Source organism: Syngnathus scovelli, chromosome 16, assembly GCF_024217435.2.
Source record: "Syngnathus scovelli strain Florida chromosome 16, RoL_Ssco_1.2, whole genome shotgun sequence".
Classification (NCBI taxonomy): domain Eukaryota; kingdom Metazoa; phylum Chordata; class Actinopteri; order Syngnathiformes; family Syngnathidae; genus Syngnathus; species Syngnathus scovelli.
The window spans coordinates 2,975,876-2,998,227 of record NC_090862.1 but is presented as its reverse complement, the minus strand read 5'-3'; the positions used below and the strand labels follow the sequence as shown (position 1 = coordinate 2,998,227).

Genomic DNA, 22,352 nt, shown 5'->3' with positions numbered 1-22,352 from the left:
CAAGTTATAAAAAAGAAGAGGCAATATTATTAAGTATATTTTTAAGAATTATAGTTGCTTAATTTAAAAGGGGCGAGTGTACATATATTATTGAACTTTTACGTTCAAATATTCCAGTTTATAGCCATTGGCCAGTTACCATCTGTTGACCGCCACTATTGAAAGTTGTAATACCAATGTTAACCACAAGATGGCAGACATATTTAAAGAACACCCCAACTCGTAAGACTGTAATGGTGAAGAAGATAGTGTCATGGCCGACAAAACGTCAAAACTAGAAGTCCATAATAGTGTATTTTTTTTCCTTCCACAGCGTTGGTAATTTGTTTGAAGTGCTTAAGGATTTTGTACATTTGTTCCCCCCTCAACCCAAAAAGTTGGATATATTCAACGCCTAATAGTTCAATGCTATGGTGGCTTAATTGGACAAGCAGCTGTTGTGGTGGACTCGCCTTGCAGAGATGAATCCAGGACCAAACTTAAAGCCCTGAACTGAGTGAGTGAGCTAATTTATTCATTTTGTGATTTGAGTATTAATGCAGGAAAAATTGCATGGTGGTTTATTATTGAAATTTTGGAGTGTCTAGATTTTTGTGCACAAATTAAATGTTTTGCACTTAATGTTGGTTTGCTGTTCAGCGGTCTAGTTTTGAATGGGTATTTTTATGCACTAACCCAAAATATTTTTCATTAATTGCAATTTTTTTTGTTCATATATATATCAGCTTTGAGTCAAGTAACCGTCAGACAAGGTCATTATTTCGTCTGGTGTTGCTGTGAGATTATTAAAATGTAAAATCGATAGAATGCAATACGTTGAGCATATTTTATAGTGTTGTTGCTTTTCCTGCACCATACAGACATTTTTTTTTATCACCACTTTGAGATTGACTGTTATCGCCCCTGAGTCCTTGTTGTGTGCAAACAATGCCCCCTGGTGGTTTGACTGCAAAATTACATCCTGTTGCATATGAGATAAGGTTGTTTGAGAAAGTAGTTGTCTTTTTGTGAACCATCTGCACAATTTGTTTAGATTTGTTTGCTTTTTAAGGAAAAGAAAGCGACTTTATATATTAAGAAACATTTATTGACAACAAGAACATCTCTATACATTTATGCGCCCAGGAACTCTAGCGGAACTTTGAATATGATGATGGATGGTGGCTGAGGAATCTAACCATGTCCTTGCCTGCTCTTCCAGCTACTGCTTTGCTAATGTCCTCAGATTGACATCTCCACCCCTGCTCAAGGGTTGGAATACAGTGAGCACAATATGCATTTGCAGTAGCTTCTGGAATCATGACAAGCAATGACAGAATTATTTACAGTATTATTAGTATCTTTATATACTAGTACAACATCCCTAAACTGTAGTACTAGTATATATTTTAATTGAAAAAAAATCATCACACTGTATTTGCAATTAAGCAATATATGAAGTCGTTTTTTTTTTTTCTTAAGTCAAGCAGCATTCGTTTGTGTTCATGTGCAGAAGAGAAATTTTAAATTCGTCCGTAATATTCATCATATGGCTCTTCGTAGTTGGTGGTCTGAGGGCGAGGGATGCTGTAGTCTTTATTGGGGTCAATATCCTGCAAAGCACACACACACACACACACACACACACACACACACACACACACACACACACACACACACACACACACACACACAACCTCAATTCAATTGCGCTAACACTCTTGATAAACTATGCTGTCAGGAAGCATACAGTGTGACTTAACAAAGGAAAGGTCACAGCGTGCAATTAAATACGAGATGGTTAATCCTGACAGTTCATTACTCACGGTCATAGAGAATCCCGACTCGTAGGGCGATCGCAGTTTCGAATCATGTCGCCTGCCTGAAGGGAGAAACGTCATTTATTACTCACTTAAACGTGACAGCTGAGATTATAGAAATGCTCATTGTACTGTAGCATATTTTTAATAATTAAAGATAATTATTTCTGACACACATGACGATTGCCACAGTGTGGCGCCAACTAGAGGCAAAAAAGATACACTCAATGTCAGATTGTTTTAAGTATCGGTGACTGGTATCGGAGAGGACCCGATACCTTGAAATAAGGCCAGTCTGATATTGTTACTTGGCCCATCCGTATTCAATTCCATTGTGGTTAAGTGGAAGCGGTGAAATCGTCTCACCTCTTCTGTTTTCCGGATCGTTCTCGAAGCTTCCGTTTTCTGTTCCCGCCTTCGGACTGTTCAATCCGGGGATGTCAGCGCTGGGGCTGGTCCAACCGGCGAAGCTCAGAGGCACCTCTTTGGATTTGGCCTCCCCCCTGCACAGGAAGGCAACTTGCGACAAGCCGTGTCCCATCAACAACACCCATCCGTTGGCGACCAGTGCCACGGCCAGCACCGGGTCATCCCACTGCGGCCGACGTTTCAGCTTGACGTTCCCTCTGGTGAGCATTACGATCCACACCACCCAGATGGCGGCGGAGAGCAAGAGCGTGAGGAAGAGGAGCACGGCCTGTTGCCGGCTCTGCTGGTGGACGGCGCCGGCGTAGGTGTAGCTGTACGTGAAGCAGGACCGACACAAGAAGTGCAAGGAGAGGATCATGCCGATGGCCAGGAGGCACAGGACGTAGATCTGCAGCATGACAAACTCATCCTGGCTGTACTCGCACGGCTTCTCATCCCGCACCAAGACAAGTATGAGCCACTCTGTGGCGATGATCACCTGCACGATGAAAAGCCCCAAAGCCATGGCGGGCTCGCCCCAACCTCGAGCGGCCGCAAAGCCCAGCAGAGCGAGGCCGCGAGCCAGCAAGCAGGAGAAGGCCAAGGCGAAGAAGACGCCGAACAGGAAGAGCCTGGTGGGGCACGTCTGAGGGCCGAGCTGGATGATGAAGGGGAAGGTGATGGCAAAGATGCCACCAGTGGCCAACAAGAACATGGACATGGAGGCCACCGTTCCTCCTATGTGGTTGCGTTGCTGCCGTAAGGAGATGCAGATCCACAGGGACCAGATAAGGAGGCCCAGCAGGAGGAACATACTGAAGAGGAAGCCGGCGGAGGCCAGGGTCTCCAGAATGATGCCCCACATGGCTTTGCGGTCACACAAGTGCATATAGTCAGGTTCTAGTCCTGGGCGGCAGCCCGGAATAGCCCTGGTGGAGTTTGCCGAAGAACTCCCATTGATGATGTCGCTTGTTGCCGATGACTGAGAGGAACACGTGAAGGGGATGTGGAGGAGGAAGAGGAGTGGAAAGGCCAACTTGTGATCTTCAGGTGAAAAGGCTGGACTCATTTTGGAAGTGCACACCAGGAATTTGGTTCCTCCTTATGTGTCCTTGAAAATGTGAAAAACAAACAAGGAAAATGTTGAGACAAAATGGCCGCTCAGTGTATTTACATCAGCAACTATTGCGTTTCTTTTTGTTTTTCCAATTAACTCACATGCAGTACCTCAATCCAAAGCAACAGCTCAGAACTTGAAGGAAAAAAAAAAGCCTCTAAACTCAAGAAAGCCCGGCTCACAATCTCCTCCTTGTTCATTCCCAAAGGCGTTTGATGGGTTGCTCCCACATCAAAGTCATTAAAGCGTGATGTCATTGACCTTTGGGGCACAAAATGATCCGGTCCTGCTTTGAATTAATCGTGCGCTATCCAATCGATTCATTTATTGATTCAGGATGAGGTGTGTCTCATTGTGTCATCACGCCGACTTTGACGCGGTAGACGACTTGACAGTTGAGTGGAAAGAAAACATAAACATGTCAGAACAAGGAAAAGAGGTTTGAGCGAAGGCCACAACACCAGATTATGCCCGTTTCGTGTGAGAACGGAAAACGAACTCTATTGACTCGCCTCCAAAATGAGACAGCGGGGGTGGGTCAATGAAATTTGTTTTGCAGTGCTGTTTGAAGATAAGTAGGTAGAGGAGTATCACTTCCCGCTGGCACATAAGGCAGCCATTGTTTCATTGGCATATTTAAATAATGTCTTTATTTGCATCAACGGTGGATTGATATGAACCAGTTTGATCAGGCCATTGTTTTTTTTTGGGATTGTGAAAAAGAAAATGGGATGGGTTGAATCCAAGTTAATGAAAAAAAATCTGTTTTTTTTAGCGTGCGACCACATTTGGGTGGTCAGTAAACCCCCCAAAATGGTCGCCAGTCAATCCCAGGCCACACGTGGACAAACGACCATTCACATATGTTAGTTAGTAACCACGGTAAAAACACGACATCATCGCCAAGTCCGACCTCAACAACGTCAAATGTTTATGATGTGTTCCTCAAAGGCGATCATCCGTATACGCTGAATTGTATATTTGAATCTCAATTTATGCTGAAATAGCAAAACTAGCACTTACCACAAATCCTTACCACAGACTCAGTTTTGTCGCGACACACTCCGCTGATGCATGGATGGACTCGATGTGTAGCCACGTGGACGTCTCCTGCATCCCTTCTCACACTTTCCTACCTTCTATAGGTGGGGTTCACACACCTGAACGACACACACACACACACACACAAAGGGAGAGTTTACTCCTCCCTAGTTTTCCTGCTCCCCCACAGGAATTTGAATCACGCTTGCCGATAACTGCACTCTCTCTAGACCAAGTGGAATTCCACAAGCATGATTCTGCTCTCGACCTGACCAAAGAGCGGGGACAGGGGGGACTGAGTTGTCGCCATGGTTACGCTGTCACGACAGCAACAATAGCTGACAGTGATGAAATTAGCTGGAGGGTCTCTGTTGTGTCAATAAATGAGAGCTGTTCTTTTCGGGCAAGCCCATACGTAAGCTTTTAACTCGTGTTAAGACAAGTCGGGATGTTAGCGGGTGTGTTCTCGTCAATCCCAGCGTCATCCAAATTTGTTCAATCGTATAGGGAACTAGCGTGTAACACAGTAAATATCTTTTGGGGTTGTTTCTAAATGCAAACTATTCTATTTTTATCATCCCTTTATTGTGTCACTGTTTTTCTTGAAGCGTTCCCGAAACAGTTGAGTTCTTTGATCCGGAGGGCTGAGCTTTATTTTGAAAAGCAAACGTAACCATAGCAACGCAAATGTGGGAAAGTTTGCTTTTGATTACTCACGGAAGTTGCCATGTTGTTTTAGTGATTAATTACAGTTAAGACCTTGAAAAGACATGACGCAGACTGAGGCTTTGGGCTTTGGGGGGGCATTGATGTTTTATATTTATTTATAGTACATTATTTTTTATATTTATATATATTTATTTTATATAGGTATATACATTTTCTTTACTTAGTATGAGACTTTTTTTCCTCATTAATTTATTTTAACAGTCTATGTTGTAGTATATTTGCTCCACTTTGTATGCACCAGTAATTGTTTTAAAGTGCTCTATAAATAACAAGAAAGGAACATAGTGAGTTGTGTAAAGAAAGCAATTTAATGCAACTATTCGGACAAGTAGTTCACTTGCAGTATTGATCGTCTCTATAGCGGAAGGAAGAGAGCATCTGAAAGTGCATTGCAATGTTCACCGCTACAGCGTCCTGCATACTCTCCATGATGGTTACAGTGAAGTCATACAACGCAGCAATAACAAAGGAATAAAAAAAAGGGAACAACAGGAGATACGTTACAAAGTATTTACATTCCATTCAACCGCTAGAAGCAAATCAAGCTAGTTTTTCTTCGGGTTCTTTGGCAAGGGTTGGGGTGGGCGGGCCGCTGTAATACATGGAAGATCAGATCGGAAAAGGGAGCGTGAAATGTTCTCGTCAATCTTTCAAGCGTATTATATACTGTAAACAGTATGATATGTATAATCATATATAAAAAAATAAATAACAGCATGATTAAGCTCCCTCTCCACTCAGTGGAGCGAGGCCGGAGGTAGATGACGAGAAGGGCATTAAGGAGGACGCCCGGCCGCCTTATCCCGACGAGCCGAGCCGAGGAGCGACGGAGGGAGGGAAGAGAGCGGCTTTAAATGATGCCGTATTTGGCCAAGTCGCTGAGCTCCATGTCGCCGAAGGCTTCCCATGGGCACACGACTGTGATGTCTGTGCCGAGACCCTCCATGCCGGGGATGTCGTCACCGAAGCTGCAAATGAGGGACACGTTAGCGGGAATGCTCCTCTTTCTGTTGTATTTAACTTTAACTCAGTAGATAGACGTCAAAGATATTAACCGGGTCGGCAGTGAATGAGTTAAAGAGCAAGACGGAATGAATTTGGTATTTACCCCTTCTGGCCAGGTTTAGGGGCCTTGCTCTTGAATGTACGAGTTTGCCTCTGCTTGAATTTGGGCGGACCTTTCTTGGGTGTAGTTGGGCCAGCGTTTCCGCCAGGGGCCAGGGCGCTTCCTGCCGGTGGGCCGCCGTTCATTGTTCTCTAAAAAAAAAAAAAAATCAAAAGATCAGGTCTCGTGGCTTCTTCTCTTTCTGCCTGCTGCCCTGCTGCTAATAATCCTGTTAGCGTCTCTGCACTAATCTGCACAGATTATGCAGATGGGTTTAAACTACCAGATTTGCTCTAATCCCCCCTTTTGATCCACTGCAAACTAATTGCCCTTCCTCGATAACAAGGATGCAGACCGTCCACTTCGTTAACCGCGCAATTTACGATTTCACGTCAACATATAATAATTTGGATTCATTTATGATTGCAGTGTTAAATCCCTTCTTATTGGTTATGTAACACAGCACACACACGAGTCAGTTCAACTTCTAGATAAGATGAAGAGAAGATGGAGTGATTGAAGAGCCATCTGTTGCTCAGGTCAATCCTATTCCATGTTTGCCTTGCTAAATTATCGCTACCAATTAAACGATATATATTATAAATTGTACCGATCTAGGTTGAGCAAGTTCTAAAGCATCATTGTTAGTCCTCACCTGTTGGAAATATCCCAAGAGGCCACCACTGATCTCTCCTCCTCCTTCTCCTGCTTCCGTCTGTGACATTTGCTATCGGCGCCGTGCTTTTATATCTTCATCACTAATCCCTTCAGACACCTCTTTTCCAGTCACGTGGTCCCCTAAGGTCATCTTAACTCCTGCGGCACTCCCTCGGGCCTTGCTGTGTGCGCACACAAGTCAGAGGTCAATCTGTAAGGATTCCATCAGGTTGATCCTTCTAAAACCTCAGTGCGCCTGACAAGAGATTTATGGAGAGGAGGTGGGGGAGAAGAAGCTTCTGGTCGCGTTTCTGCTCCATGTGTTCGGATGAGCTCCCATGTGCTTGTTGTTGTTGATCACGGGCGCTTTTCTGACCTTCCACATGTGAATAAATGTTTGGGCTTACGCTTAATTGACATAACAACATCACAGTAATCTAATTAGAAGACACATTGTCGTTTCTGACGTCGTTTTGTGGAAGTTATATTTTTCTGTGACAACTCGAATAAATAGTTTGACTTTTCAAATGAAAATAGCAATATTTATACCGTATGGACAATGTTAAGGGAATTATCGAAACATATTACCCGTGTACATGTTCATAAAGAAAAATATGCTGTCAAAAAAAAAAAAACTCTGGACTTACATTTCGTAGATAGATTTTTTTTTTTTTTTTTTTACCTGGTTGTCTGCTGCCAAACGAGGCCAACACAATGGCTAAGCCTCTTTATCTTCATGTAGGGCGCAGAGCGGAAAGCGTTGCCCTTTTTAACACTAGCACACGCCTCGACATGTGCTAACTGGATCTTCATTGGAAAGGTCAGGAGCCAGGAAGCACCACTTCTTCATATCTAGTAGACACAGGGAATGCAAATATACTTTGTATCCTGCATAAAGAAATATTAAATTGAAATTGTGATAGTGTGGATGCTTAATTAGTAGTGGCGATAGGATATAGTAAATATAAGTTCATGTCTCAATACTGTATTTGGTGACTATTAATCACGTGACCTAAACGTGGGTGGGCATGAATGATTTGCAATCAGTGTCAGTGAGCCGTCACAAACATATGCTGTGTCGGGGTCTCTATTGTAGGTCAATAGGTCAGTCGCGCAAACACGCTAATACTTTTAATTACCGCTAGATTAACACGGGCGCCCGGCAACAGGAAAATAGCACAAGAGGACCTACCTTTTTTCATGTTTTTGTTTTTTTATTTATTTTTTTATTAATTGCGGGATCTTAGGTCCCTCTGAAAAACAAGTACAGAATGTTCATTCAAGAAGTTTCTCAATATGAGTGTGTGAACGCAAACAAACATTTTATCTTTGGAATGCACTGAGGTTCCGACTGACGCCTTAAAAAAAAAATGCTTGCCTTTTAATAGTGTGTGAACATATCATAGTGCATCTGAAGTACCGGACTCTCATTTTATGGCACATAAATATTTTGAAATGACTAACTCTCTCAGACATGAAAGTCTTGGATTTTACCACAAAACATTTGATGACAAGCACGCATAATCTCACAGTATTTATAGAATGCTGGACTCTTGCATGTTTATAATTTCCTTTACATCATATCTAGCTTATGGTTAAGTACTTGCATCCAACTCTTTGCTTCCTTGAAACATACTTAGACAAACAAGAAGGTGGTCTTGGAGCCATCTGGAGCAAAGAGCTCAAGAGCTCAGACTGTCTGCTCTGAGTTTGAATTATTGCTCCGGACACTTGAGAGAGTTCAATTAGCGTCATGCAACCTTGTTTCAAAATTTCTTGAATGCACTACAAAAAGCACTATACATGAACCCAGTCAACAAATGATGCCTGAATTTGTCAAGCTTTTTATTATTCTGCTTGTACTGGGCTTTGTTGTATTGAGTGTACCTAATTTAAAAAAAAAAAAAAGGCCCATGGGTGCTGATCAAATACCACGTGGACCTTTCATATTATTACACCGCCGTCAATTTTTTCTGTAATATCCCCACGTTGTGGCCATTCTGCACGCCAATATATTATTCATAAACGGACCATTGTTGTCTTTGCATTTGCATACAAACGAGATATTAAAATGCCAGCCAAAATCCTTGCCTGAGGACATAAAGCTTTTTTCTACGTGTTCAGCGCATACTCACCTTTAAATTCAATCACATCAATTATTAAAATGCAACTTAGATTTTTTTTTTTTCTCACTGAAAGAAACAAATTAGGAATTTCTTTGCTGCTCTGCCAAGTGCACAATGTTTTATCAGTTCAGCTTGAACATTCAATTATTGTAATGTCTTTTTGGGTTGAATCTATTGTAAAAAATTCCAAATTTGCTTAATATGCAGTTGATAATAATTAATTTCAGGACATCTATGCACTGATTTGCTGCGGCTACTTTTGCTTTCACAACACCTTCTGTGTTAAATCACTTAATAAGATTTCTTCCATTTGGATGTTGTGCTTTTTCCTTTGTGTGTCAGAGTGATGTAAGAGTTTTACGGAGCCTGGGATTGCCCTGAATCTCATTGTGTTGTCGTCATGAGTCGCTCGTCAAACATTTTCCACTACTGTTAAGACCTTAGTGGCCTTTGTTGCGTCAATGTTTGCTCTGTCAACTATGTGACAAAATTAGCATTCCATGAAAAGCTGATTTAGAGAATGTATTTATTCAGGCAAGGCAATTAATACATTTAGATTATTTAACGTGAAATCAAGACACTATTGTTTTATGTGCAATCCATTAAAAAGCAAAATTATGCATTTTGAATTGAAGGTTTCTTTTCCTTGGGGGTAAAAATCCATGTTGCTTTTGCTAAATTATTCAAATAAAATAATTGATGATACCTCCCGAAATCACCCTTTTTAATCTCCTAAATAAATTATTACTGTGTAAAAAAATATCAAGTTTTAGTTCAAGCCATCAAACATTTTTTTTTCTTTTTTTTGGGATAGATTATCTCAGGTTAAGTCTTAACTGCATCCAAGTGGAAAAAAATCAAATGAGAACCTTCCTCCAGGTCTGCAGCTACTTTCCCATTCTGAGCTGAATTATAAGTGAGGCTGTGCATATTTTTTTTTTCTTATGTCGTATGTCATTCGCTGTTTGAATATATTCATGAATGCATACATTACTGTGTTTCAGAATGCACAGGTTAGAAATATTCTTCACTCTAGCATTCACTACAAAGATAAAAAAAAAATAATTCAAACATTTTGGCTTTTTTTTTTTTTTAATTGTCAGTTGCTTCATTATTTGTAGTAAACGTATCATTTTTAGAACGAACTGTGCTGTACACAAAATATGTTCTGAGTAGTGTGTGGGAACTGTAATCTGGGTTTTGGATCCCATTATAATTAACCGAGAGCTCTTACTAGATTGGAGTGGCGAGCGTTCTCATCTCCGAGGAGGAGACAAATTGGATATTCCTAAATCAGGGAGCATGACGTTTGTCATGAGGAAAAAAAAAACCCAGCAGTGCGGAGGAGGAACTTGCTTCAACTGGCACCAAAGCAATGGAAACACTCTTGACTGCAATTAGTGGAGGCCAGTGATGACATAAACAAACAAGCCACAACATTAGGACGACAATTTCCAATGCATCAAATGGTCTGCCTTTATTCATGCATTATTAAAAAAACGTCCAAGAGAAACAACAGGAATTAGCATTTGAATTAGATTTTTTTTTTTCAGCCTTTGAGGGGCGTGGCTTAGTGACTCAGCCAAAACATGACCAATTTATTAATTTACCTGAGCCCAATGCGGGCAAGCGGTATAGAAAAATGTTTAATTCATTCTCCAGCATGCGGATAGTTTTTAAAAAAAAGTTTTTCCGAGTCCTGTGAATATGTAAATCACATCAACATTGCTTGCGAATCATTCCACGACACAGCAAGCCAACATCGAGGCAGCCGAGGGGGAAAAGAAAAATGGGAACGCTGCAGATAAAGAATGGATTAATGGCGCACGGAGGCAGTGGAGAAAGCGAGAGGGGATTAAAGAAAGGGAGCAAGTCGAGTTAGAGGGGAGAAGTGAGTAAGCAAAAGGTTATTCGCTGTGACAAGTGCTCAGAGGGTCCACTGAGGAACATTTTCAGCTTTGGGGATGACTTTGAGGCGTCCGTGGAAGGAAGCGGTCACCTTTCTTGTCGTGGAACTCTCAGTGTTCACTCTGTCTCTTCCATTTTGCTATTTTTAGGGCATTAATGCAGCAGCAGGGTTTGTTTTGGCGTGCGTGCGAGTTCCCATTAGTCGTAATGTACTCATTACTACGTAACACAATAGTCAAGCAGCCACTAAAGCCCCAGAAGCCAATGATTGCGCATCGAATGTAATGTTGTGACTCCAGGCTATAAACACCATCACGCAGCGCTAGAGAGCAGGAGCTCATTTGTGGGGACATTTGGGAGTTTAGTTTTTAAATGTAAATAAATGAAATACTTTTAGCTCTGATATATACAGTGAATTCTTGCAAATTTCATTCAAGGTCCAAATTGGGCTATTGGGATGACTTTGTTTCTTTTCTATCCAGATATAGTAGTGATAGCAGGAGGCCATGCAAGAGTTTTTGGAAATGAAGACAATCTCTTCCCCGTCAAAATATGAGCTGTGCGCATGTGGGACCTTGCTGCAATTTCAATATTCCCATTCCCGCTGGTGTCATTTAAAGCAACACGGTGGCCGAGCAAATTCTGAGAGAGTGAGGGAGATTGGAAAAAAAATAGGGAATGAGCAATACAGAGCAGATATCAAGAGCAAAGGAAATTCAATCTTTACAAGTGAGCAGAGAAAAGAGCAATGGAAGATGAGGTAATAGCACTTTGCACTGCTGCCCATTTTGCCCCGTCTGTCAGAGCAAATATCTCATTACGAGTCCTGGCTGGCAGCTCTCAGGCAGTCGGCAAGAGGTCAGGAAAGCTCCAGATAGAAACGCAGTCAGCAGTGAGACTCTCATCCACACTCGCAGCACTGAGTGTGTGCTCAAGTGTCTTCAGAAAGCATCCATCCATGAAGAGATTGCTTTCTTGGAGATAATTGTTGGAATGTTGAGCAGTGTCTTAAAGTGTGCAAAATATGAAGGTCACTGTGCTAAAAAAATAGATTTGAAAAATAATAATTAAAAGAAATAATGTCCTCATCTGATGTATTTAATTCAAGCAATAAATAAATAAATAAATTTGTAATACAATAAACAGCATAGGATTAATTTATATTTCCAAAAATTGTGACTATTTTTTATCACCAGCAGGTGGCAGATTAGCGTCACATTGTGGCCTAGTAGGCAGACTTTCCTAGACCAGTTTCTAAGTCCAAGTCTGTGGCGGTGGGGGCAAAAGAGGACACGTCAGTGGGGCTTCCACACTGCCATGCACTTGATGACACTTGAACATCGTGCAAACATTGTGCCGCAGGCAGCTAGGAATATCAAATGTGGTTTTGGGAGCTGGTGGTGTGGACTTCCACTTGTCTGCACCACTTGATTTGGGCGGTCCAGAAAATGGATGGATGGATGGATGGATTCACAGAAATGGGATTTACTGGTAAAACCTGAGACAATTGTTTGTGCGCATCATATCTGTACAATTCTAGGCATTTAAAGGCCAAGGAGAAAAAAAAAAAGATGATTTCACGATAGATCCATGATTGCTCAACAGTTGACTTTGGGTGAAAGGTGGCGTACATTTTGGATTGGTCACCAGTCAATCCCAGAGCACATAAGGACAAACAATTATTCGATACATGTTGCAGTCTATATTCTAGCCACCAAGGGCGGACGTATTGTAATTAGATAAAGGGCTGTGGGTCACCCCAAAATCATAAAAAATCCCCAAATGTATGTTAACAGGCGTTCAATTTTAACTAAAAAAATAAAAATAAATAGAAAATAATATATAATTGATAACTAAATTAATTTAAAAAATAATTCAATGAAAAAATAGCTAGAATAACTGATTTGTAATTGCCTGCTTGATTATTTTTAGCATGTCTAATAAAGTTGGACAAATTCAAAGTGGTCTGAAGGAAAAAAAAAAATCTGGAGTCCCGATGACGTGTCGTGTGTAACATTCGCAGCATGCAAATCGTCAACATACATTCTATGCATTTTCTATCGCACTTGTCCTCATCAAGGTCAACGCATGAACATAAACTCCAAAATCCAAGCACATAATCAAATTCAGCCGCCCGGTCACTGTCGTGTAAATCTCTTTTATTTTAGTAGCAAGACTCAGTTTAGACTGGTTTAGGACAAGAAAAGCCATCCTACACCCCCACACATCCCCACACACTCCCCCACAAAAACCGCTCATTTTATTCCGAGCTGTCTGGTATGCACAGTTAAGGGTTAGCTGGCATTTTGCAAGCGGCGGTTTGGGTTAGACCTCAGCAGATGAACGTACGTCAATATAAAGTTCTTGAACAGTCTCGTAAAGCATGTGTGCGTTTGTGTAAATGCATTTGCAGGTGTCAGGGCCTCGTGTCGCTCGTTGCCTGCCTGCGTGTCATCGGTCAGCTGCAGTCCATGCGCTTAGCCTGTTGTGTTAGCGGCCAGCAAATCTGTGATTACCGCCACCGCTTTTGACAACCACAATATAAAAAAGACTGAGGGAGAAGAAGTTTCAAAACGATAGTTCAAGGCAAAGCAATAGACTTGATGATCCCAATCCAGAACAAGTCATCAAACGTGAGTGACAAGTGGAAATTTTGAGTGGCAGAGGATAAATTGTATCCTAAAACCAGAATTACAAATTAAGTTTGGCTCACATTGTTTCAAATGCGGGTTTTTTTTTTCCCATTCAAACTTAACGACCTACTTTGATTCCTTATCTGGCTGTGCCGAGTCAGCTCAAAGCCGCACTGTAGGTTTAAGTTTAGTTTACCAAAAGCATGTGATGTCCAGTCCAAAATGGCGGATAATGAGCAGTGATGCATAGCCAAGACAAAAGGAGCCCAGCAACTGCATCGGTTTGCTTGCAGATTTGGGATAAGCAAACAATAAGATTATAGAAAGATAGAGGAAAAAAAAAGTTTGCGAGGGAAGTCCTCCAAAATATAATGCACCTAAGTATAACATAAAACACGGACCACGCGAGTGATTTTAGGCCTCATGGATATACGAGAAAGTGTGGAAACGCAATTTCATTTATTAATTGAATTTTCAGACTTTGGGATAGCGAAATAATTTTTTTTCTACAGTTAGAGGACATCTCCATTTTTTGGGACTTCAGTAAAATGTGGCTAATCAATATGATATAGTGTAAATATAAATCAGACAATTTTTTAGAAGAAAATATAACTTTTATTGAATGCAAGTATATTGAGTATAAAAATACCCTCAAAAGGTTTTCATGGTTTCTGAATAAAAAAAATATAGTAGTCTCTTGAAGTAAGCCTTAATCTTAAAGTGGAAGTCGAGTCAAAAGCTATTTTAATTAAGGATTAAGAATAATCCCCCCGTTTTCAGCCACCCAATGAGGTAAACATGTTTTGCAGTGTCGCCCCCTGCTGGTGACTGAAACTGACGCCAAAGTGCTATATTATCTGTTTGCATGTGTTGCTCCACCGTTGCATTCAAGTCAGCTGAGTCAATTACTGTACTTCCAATGTCCCCCAAATAACTACAATATTTGTGTACCAATTGTGTAATTGGCCCAAAAGTATTGTGCCATACCTGGCACCTATGCCGCAGTCTGTGGCCGTTTTGTTTATGAATGATTTCTGATGCTGTACTTTGTGAATGTTTACAAGCGTGTGTGACATTCCGGGCCGGCTAGGTGGGTGCAGCCTCGCGTATGCTGCAGCTCACTTTGTTAGATTTGGCCGTACAGAAGAGAAGTCAGGCACCAAGGTAAATAGAAGGTACCACAAAATAAAAACTTGGATGGTGCAGTTATGTGAATTTTCAGCTAAGCTATGCGGCAACAGGACGGCAAACATTCTCACATGTCCCAACGTCAATGTTGTCCTCGGGAGGGTCACGGGTGAGCCGCAGCCCATCCCGATTTCTGCAGAGAGACACTTTACTCATTTGACATGCAGCATTTTCGATGGTAAACAATATACTTTGTGTGAAATTCTTCGTTTAATTTTAGCCAGTGATATTTTAGGGTTTCCTTTGTCCTGGAATGGCCTCAGAAAAGCCAACAAAAACAAATATGTTTTTAAGACAAAGAAAGTGTTTATTATGCAAAACGTCAGCAAGACAGTTTGAATTTATGAATTTTTAATGCCCTGTGTATTTTGGTATTTCAAAATGTAGTTTGAAAACATTTTCTTTTGCAACTGCACTTTGGCATGGTGGAAAATACAACTCATTTTTATTGTACTATTTCTCCACCAAAATCTATTGGAATTTGATTTTTTTCCCCTAAAATATTTGTATTTATTTAAAATTATAGTAACAGAATTTAATCTTAGCTACTAATTATTTTTATTTAGATCAAATTGTATACATTGAAAGGCACTGCATTTTTTTTTTCTGAAATATGTCCTGAAATAACCTTGATTGACACTTTGAAGACGTGTTAAATGTCCTGGTGGGACCTTCAAATTAGGGATGTCAAAGAAAAGTGTGAAAAGAACAATCTAGCACTTGTGGCATTGTGGATTCATGCACAAGGAAGTCAATAAAAAAAAAAACACTTCCAAGTCACACAATGAAAAATTTTAGGGTTATATGTTCGACATCCATCTGGATCCCACACACTCAATCTTGTGAAACCTCATAAAAGAATCAATCCAAATTCATCCTTATACTATTCTTTTGCCTGAGTGCAATCTATTTCCTAACTGGGATTATATGTTTTTTTTTATGTGATGGCCTATTTCTGCAACAGGTTGGCTGCAAGAGTTTGTTTACAAGGTTAGAAGCGACAAGGACGCATCCAAGCAGCTGCCTCATCTTTCCCCACCGGCACTCTAGTTGACAATTTGAAAGATTTGCGACGACGAGGTGTTAGACAACCTCAGTACGTATCTTTGGCAGCCTTGACTGGAACACAAAGTCTGCAAATTGGGGATGGTGATTGCGGTATTGATGAGCGCAAACATTTTAAATCATTTCTGACAACGCAGGGTTTTTCCTCCTTGTTTTTTCCCCCAAATAAAACAACTTATCTTTTGAACCGTTCAAACCGTAGACCACTACACCCAATTTTAGAGACACATAAATGGATGAGCAAGGTTTTGGCAACATTAGTGATGAAAAAAACTCCCTATTTTCAAAGAGAAAGCAGAAACTAAATCATACATTGGTCTTAGTTGAGTCAATTAAATATTAGTCATATTTTCAAAAGCTAATTCTTGATATGTAAATAAAGCCTGCAACAAAAAACTGCGAATAAATGATAGTAAATTGTGAATAGTGAAATTGAAAATAATAATGGATGTAGCGTTATCGCTAACATAGCACACGTCATAATCTGCCAACGCCCAGATTCCAACCAAGGATTTTGTTTACATGACAAATAATATCTACGCAATAGCTGTGGTAGTTGCATAAATATAGGGCGGTTGAAAGGTAACTCCATATTTTAAAATACTTATAAAGTATAGTCTGACATCATAACAGCACAGCACTGTTTAATTCACCACTGAATAATCTAATTATTACAATGCACGTGCGTTCACGCCCACAACGGCGCAAACGCTCTTTTCTGCCTCACCTTCTCAGCAATTCTAATGAAGATGAACTTTCCAGATAATCGAGTAACACATATAGATATTTTTTATGTATTTTATAACTCTCAGCTACAATATAGATATAGAGTTGCATTGCATTCAACTAAAATAAGACAAGTCAAATACAACATGTCGATGTTGACATACAGCCAGCAATATTTACAGCCGTGAGACAACGCAACCACCAAAAGGCGGACAGCGGTGCGTAACGTCTGTCCGTCATCCAGTCTGGCCCGGAACTTCCATCATGCTATGAACTGGCGCGCTCAGGCAACATGATGACATCACCACTTATTTTCATCGGCTATCTGAGTCACTCACTTCTTTCAGTGTTTTTGAATTCATTTTTTTTGTTGTTGTGAATACCTGCAAAGAACATTTAAAAAATACGTGGTCAAAATAGCAGACCAAAAATGTCTCCATACATAGCAACTGTTGCGTAATTTTTGTGTTTGCTTGAACCAGCCAAGCACTTTGAGGTTCACCTGCTTGGCCACCTGAGGAAACAAGCCAGCCCAGACAAGTTGTCTCTCTGTTTTTACAGACATTAGCAAAATATGTCCTAATATGTTGTGCTGTGAGCAATTTAAAAAGGGTGTTTGCGCCGTTGTGGGTGGTAACCACCTTTCTGCCTGCTAACCATAAGCTCACCTTTGCTCTTCTTGCAGAATGCAAAAGTATTAAGTCGGCAATGATTTAAACAATTAGCCGAAAGAGTAGAAGGAAATTAATATGAATGCTTATGCTTGCTTGATATCATCCGGATTATGTAAAAACTAGAACGTGGGCAGAGTGGAAAGTTCAGGAACACTCAGACAGCATAAGAAGATAAGAGTCCCAGCCAGTGACCGTGATAAAGATTTGGAAAGCAGCCTGTGCTCCAACAGCCAAACTCTGTAGGATGACTGTGAGGTGGCAACGAGGCTAGCGAACACTGAAGCGGCTTTGAAGGCCAGACGAGGCAGTGGGCGGGCTCACAGGGATGCCCAGACTGTTTGCAAGGAACGGAAATGTCTGAGGAACACACTTAAAACGGACGCTCTGCTCCGAATCTGCCCAGTTGACTGTGTGGGTGCAAGCTGTGGCTTATTGCTGGAGGCCAGGTGGGAGGCCTTGAAGGGGTGCAACCACGAGAAGCTGCAGGCCTCCTGGCTTGGAATCTATTGACTTGTTTTAAGGTTCCATCAAAATAGAAATATATGGAGAAAAAGTTGCATGCTTTTTTATACTGCTCGTCTTGGTCACACTTGGTTGGGTGTCATCAAGAGCAATGCATTATTCACTGGAGAATTAAGAAGAAAAAAAAGTTTGTTGTTTTTACATAATCTGACAAAATAACAAACTCCAATGAAAAATAAATCACAGTCATGACATAATTCCAATAAAAATAGATGTGTTGTTTTTGTTTGTTTTGTTTTATACAATTGTGTACCGTTAGTCATGCGTGGGTGTGAAGGCCACCTCCCATTATTTCCAGTTAATTAATTCTCATTAATCTGACTGTCACTTGGCTGTAAACAATCAATCAACCCACGCCTATGCTTTTAAATCAAAACTTAAACTGACGCTTAACTAATTGAATTAAATGGGCCCAGCCTTTAATATGGCATAGGAAACTTAGATGTTGTCATTGCTTGTATAAGATTTTTTTTTTTAAACGTCACTGAAGGCGACATAATTGGCAAATTTATTTTAATTATTTATTTTATTTTTTTATTCATTATTAAGAAAACCTGATGTGATATCATTGGATCAATTCTCAGTACTTGCAGTACTTGAACTTGGATATTAGATATTTTTACTGGGCAATGATCAGCTCAGTGATTCCAGAGTCAACATATGAGTCAAAACACAACTCGAGCGATTCAACATCATTTCGATCGGACCCCCTCCTCATAAATAAATTCTGCAACCTTTATCTCCATCCTAATGTTGATCTGGCCGTCTGCGTCTCCTTGGCATGGAGTGGTCCTCCTATTCTCGTTTGTTTACTGTTGGCAGCGCTCGGCTCTGGCTCAGCTATTCTCCTCGAGCCAAATGTGATTTGGCGTTACATAACTCTCAGATATACACCATAATCTTAACTCCTGCATCGACCTCAGCGTAATTGGACCGTTGAGATGTTGGTGCACTTGGCTGTGAAGCCACCGCAGAAACGTTTTGACACCTCTGACATGTTCACAAATAAGCAATAAATCAGTGAGATCTTTCTTTTATCCCCAAAATGAAGTGACGTTTGTGGTTTATTGACAATCACAGACATCAGTGCCAGTATGAGAACACATCGTCCCTTCATGAATGTAAAGGAACTTTTCCAAAATCCCCCCCCCCCCACCTCCAAGTAGATCTTTGGTGGCTTGCTTTGTGAATCACTCCATCATCAAAAATTGCTGCCCATGCTTTCCCACATGTGAATTACGGGGCCTAAAAGTGGAGTGAGTGGTGACGAGTATAATTTGCTGTCGTGCTTTCGAGCGAATATTATCATATACCTGCGATGAGCCAGGTTTAATGTTCTTCTCGCCAGGCCGGCCTTCATTCTAACCTGCTTCTATTTTTTTTCTTCCCCCTCTGAGTGTTTTTCTTCCCAACTGTACTGGTGAATTATGGGAGTTGGGGAGCGAGTGAGCTAATACTCTGGTCTGAATAAATGATGGAAAAAAAAAAAAAAAAAAAGAGGGTTGATACATATGAGGAGGGAGGAGAGAGGGCAATTGGGGAGGGAGTCGGTGGGTGAAGTAAAAGGGTGGAGGGAGGAGAGGTAAGTATATAAGACTTGCTCTGAGGAATTAGGAATTATTCCTCAGGAAAAATAGACTGATATCGCCTCTCCATACTTAATCCAAGGTGAGTACATTACAGAATATATTTTAATTAATTCCCGGTCTTATTTGTGACTAATATTTTTGGTGCTGTTTTGATATTTCTTTGTTTTTGTTGACTTTTTATATCAAGAAAATCCATTTCTGCTCCAAATTTTGTAATATTGCAAAATGAGTTTCAATTTTCCATTGAGGTGGACACATTTTAACTACAAGCAGACTTTTATGGCCCCCGAAATTCACCTGTGAAGAATTAAATGACTGTTAAATTCCGCAAACACCGTTGTCAGCAATTCCAAACACACATGCGCAAACATGTGGCGTCTTTTTCAACCTTGGCCTGCAGACTTTGCTGTTTCTGTGCCCACTGCTGTGGCTTTTTAAGTGAGGCCAAGATATGCTTGAGGGGTTGGTGTTATAAACATTCGGAGTGTGTGTAACCATCCCGTGGGTGGGTGGGTGTGCTCACTATCATGAAAGCATCTATTGACAGTGAAAAAGGGGAGGAAGCTGAAGCTTATCCAAATCCCAGAGAAGGAGGGAGGAAAAGTTCCTGCACCAGAATACTTGAAAAAAAAGAAGAAACACACAAATAATTTTTGGGGTCGTACAGGAACTGTAGATTTCACAGAAGCTCCTTGACGGACAAATCGACTGTACACGATGACTGTGTGTGTGTGCAAACTTTTTTTTTTTTTTTATTACCATAATCTATTTCTCCTCCAGTTGGTAGTGGCGACGATAAACACCAAGTGCTGTTTTATGGCTCTTCCTCACAAATAGAATTTTGAACTCCAAAACCCTTCTTGTGGATTGGCTCTGGCTTTGAGGGTTTTCAGCCTGGTTTTTATAAATACAACTTAGGTTATATTCATGCCATTTAGACATTTCAACTGCATGGGAAAAGAAGTTTATATATGATGCGTGCTATAGAATGCAGATACACTGGCAGAAGTTTTTGAGGGATGCTCTGAAGTCGGATCAAATCGATTACGGGTTTAAAATAAATAAATAAAAAAGCAATTAGAAAAGATTCTGACCCCTGTAAATAACATTTTCCTATGTTCCAGGCCAAGACAAGAGTCCCAAAGATGAGGAGCCTTCTTCAACTTCTTGCACTCTGTGCTCTGCTCTCACTGTGTCTCTCTCTTGACGGCAGGAGAACTGCCCGGTCAAATTCAGGTATGATACTCTTTACCATATATCCAGCTAGGAATTTATAATTAATATTGTCCCATGTCTTTTTTAATAGACTCCAATGAAAGCACAGAATCCAGTGAAGGTAAATCAATGCTCAGAGGCTTAAAAATCAGTTACATTTCACTCGTGCTGGAAATGAATTCAAAATGTTACTTCCAAAGCTTGTCCGGCTTGTGTGAAATGTTATTTTTACCTTAAATGACAAACCTCGTGGTTTCAGATGTGTTTGTGGCTCCGAGACGAGCCAATTCCTTCATCACGCCACAGAGACACACCGTATACAATTTACCCAGAGGAAACGGTTACAACAGTTACTTTATGAGGTAACGAGCACATTAAGATCATTAAAGCAGGAAGGAAAGACTTGGAAAAAAAATTAAAATAACCCGCAACGCCTCTCTCCTCAGTAGGAGGGTAAAGACTCCTGCAGAGAGACGTGCGGAGACCTGCGAGGATTACTCTCCCTGCCGCTACTTCGCCTATCACCATGGTTACCAGGTGGCCTATCGGAGATACTTTGGGACCCGCGTTCCAGAGCCGAGTACTGGGAGCCGCGTTTCACACCAGAGGAGACCATCTTCAGCTCGTCGATATTAAACACACTCCCCCCCCCCGTGCACAAACAACAGTCAATGCAAAAATCTCCACGACATTCGGATAGCTGTTTCCAACAAATACATTTCAACAGGGACTTATTATATATGATTTAAATTATAATGATGGCCTCTTCTGGATGTGGTCATTATTTTTATGATGAATTCCCCCCCGTACATGACAACCCATCATTATTCACGCTTCATTGTTTGTATAAGTGGAGCAAGAACGGCTTTATCCAACAATCACATCTTCACGTCTTAAGATGTGTGCGTTAATGTTTTGCTCCTAATATATATATATATTAACCATTTACTCCTTTAACCGCACGCCATCACTATTCATGATCCACCCGCAGCTCTGCTGTCAGTGAGAAAATAAAAATATTTTATTTTATGCACGTCTTCATCTTCTTTGGGCCTTTTCATTGGAGTATAAAAGGACTGCGACAGATTATTGCTATAACATACAACCAGAAAGCCTAAAAAGATTTTAATGAATTTGTATTCCCACAAATGAGCCAATCAAGATGTCCCAAAATGGAACTGAAAGAAAGTTGAAGTCATTCACCAAAATATAACGCAGGACCAACATTGACCCAGACGGTGAAAATTACATCCTGTGTTATTTCAGCAAGACCAATACAGAATCTAATCCAAATAGAAGCGGGATTGTCAAGAATAGCAAAAGAGAATAAGCAATTTGAGTTTTTACATCCAGGATTACGTAACTCGTAAGGGACTTGGACTTCAGAATCACATTGCTGATTTTACAGCCCAATGATGTAAGTTAATAATAAGTTGCATAGACTGAAATTTAAAGAATTATGCAACAACTTGGGTTTTATTTGTGCCAAGGGCCTTTTGATGTGACCTCTAAGTACAGTGTAGCAAGTCTATCTGATATGGCCAAAGATTCTCTTAAGGCATCACCGCGCTGACACGTCATCAAAGTCTTCACTGAAATTAAACACAATCCTGCAGATTAGAATTCTGCAGCAATCTCATATTACGATTTTATAGAAACAAAAATTCCCATCAAGCATTTTGGGACCAAGAAATATGCGATACAAATACTCAGAAGAAGGAAAATAGTGTTTTGGAAAAAACCTAATATCCAAATTAATCCAGTTAGATTTCATGTTTGCCTTAATTTAGAGGAGGGCTTCTCAAATAGTGGGGCGGGGACCTCTGGGGGTACTCGATGCAATACCCGGG

General features: G+C 40.7%; 3 protein-coding genes across 4 annotated transcripts; 1 reads left to right on the top strand and 2 right to left on the bottom strand.

Annotated features, from left to right (window-relative positions):
- The first annotated feature begins 256 nt into the window (after window positions 1–256).
- On the top strand, window positions 257–21,531 carry mgp (matrix Gla protein). Of its 2 annotated transcripts, none has more exons than XM_049746146.2 (5): window positions 257–496; window positions 20,412–20,523; window positions 20,594–20,623; window positions 20,762–20,864; window positions 20,949–21,531. In XM_049746146.2, the coding sequence occupies exons 2-5, from the start codon at window positions 20,433–20,435 to the stop codon at window positions 21,136–21,138; spliced, it is 414 nt and encodes a 137-aa protein (XP_049602103.1). In that variant the 5' UTR covers window positions 257–496; window positions 20,412–20,432; the 3' UTR covers window positions 21,139–21,531. The 2 variants fall into 2 exon arrangements, with proteins under 2 accessions (XP_049602103.1, XP_049602102.1); XM_049746145.1 differs by lacking the exon at window positions 257–496 and adding an exon at window positions 19,228–19,366.
- LOC125984141 (G-protein coupled receptor family C group 5 member D) lies at window positions 1,066–4,765 on the bottom strand. The gene is made up of 4 exons (XM_049746087.2): window positions 4,348–4,765; window positions 2,166–3,318; window positions 1,806–1,861; window positions 1,066–1,592 (listed from the first exon to the last, which is right to left on the bottom strand). The coding sequence occupies exons 2-4, from the start codon at window positions 3,274–3,276 to the stop codon at window positions 1,503–1,505; spliced, it is 1,257 nt and encodes a 418-aa protein (XP_049602044.1). The 5' UTR covers window positions 3,277–3,318; window positions 4,348–4,765; the 3' UTR covers window positions 1,066–1,502.
- On the bottom strand, window positions 5,384–7,019 carry LOC125984193 (retinal cone rhodopsin-sensitive cGMP 3',5'-cyclic phosphodiesterase subunit gamma-like). Its single transcript, XM_049746150.1, has 3 exons — window positions 6,855–7,019; window positions 6,203–6,351; window positions 5,384–6,062 (listed from the first exon to the last, which is right to left on the bottom strand). Exons 1-3 carry the CDS (start codon window positions 6,921–6,923, stop codon window positions 5,945–5,947), a joined length of 336 nt encoding a protein of 111 aa, XP_049602107.1. The 5' UTR covers window positions 6,924–7,019; the 3' UTR covers window positions 5,384–5,944.
- Window positions 21,532–22,352: the final 821 nt, after the last annotated feature.

What these genes read in the sequence shown, in the direction of transcription:
- LOC125984141 (XM_049746087.2), bottom strand. Translation starts at nt 3,276, where the DNA reads ATGAGTCCAGCCTTTTCACCTGAAGATCACAAGTTGGCCTTTCCACTC. An exon ending in CGATCCGGAAAACAGAAGAG is followed by an intron (nt 1,862 to 2,165) that starts GTGAGACGATTT and finishes TTCTCCCTTCAG; the next exon opens with GCAGGCGACATGATTCGAAA. An exon ending in AGTCGGGATTCTCTATGACC is followed by an intron (nt 1,593 to 1,805) that starts GTGAGTAATGAA and finishes TGTGCTTTGCAG; the next exon opens with GATATTGACCCCAATAAAGA.
- LOC125984193 (XM_049746150.1), bottom strand. Translation starts at nt 6,923, where the DNA reads ATGTCACAGACGGAAGCAGGAGAAGGAGGAGGAGAGATCAGTGGTGGC. An exon ending in TCTTGGGATATTTCCAACAG is followed by an intron (nt 6,352 to 6,854) that starts GTGAGGACTAAC and finishes TTTTTTTTTTAG; the next exon opens with AGAACAATGAACGGCGGCCC. An exon ending in CCTAAACCTGGCCAGAAGGG is followed by an intron (nt 6,063 to 6,202) that starts GTAAATACCAAA and finishes CCTCATTTGCAG; the next exon opens with CTTCGGTGACGACATCCCCG.
- mgp (XM_049746146.2), top strand. Translation starts at nt 20,433, where the DNA reads ATGAGGAGCCTTCTTCAACTTCTTGCACTCTGTGCTCTGCTCTCACTG. An exon ending in AACTGCCCGGTCAAATTCAG is followed by an intron (nt 20,524 to 20,593) that starts GTATGATACTCT and finishes CTTTTTTAATAG; the next exon opens with ACTCCAATGAAAGCACAGAA. An exon ending in AAGCACAGAATCCAGTGAAG is followed by an intron (nt 20,624 to 20,761) that starts GTAAATCAATGC and finishes TCGTGGTTTCAG; the next exon opens with ATGTGTTTGTGGCTCCGAGA.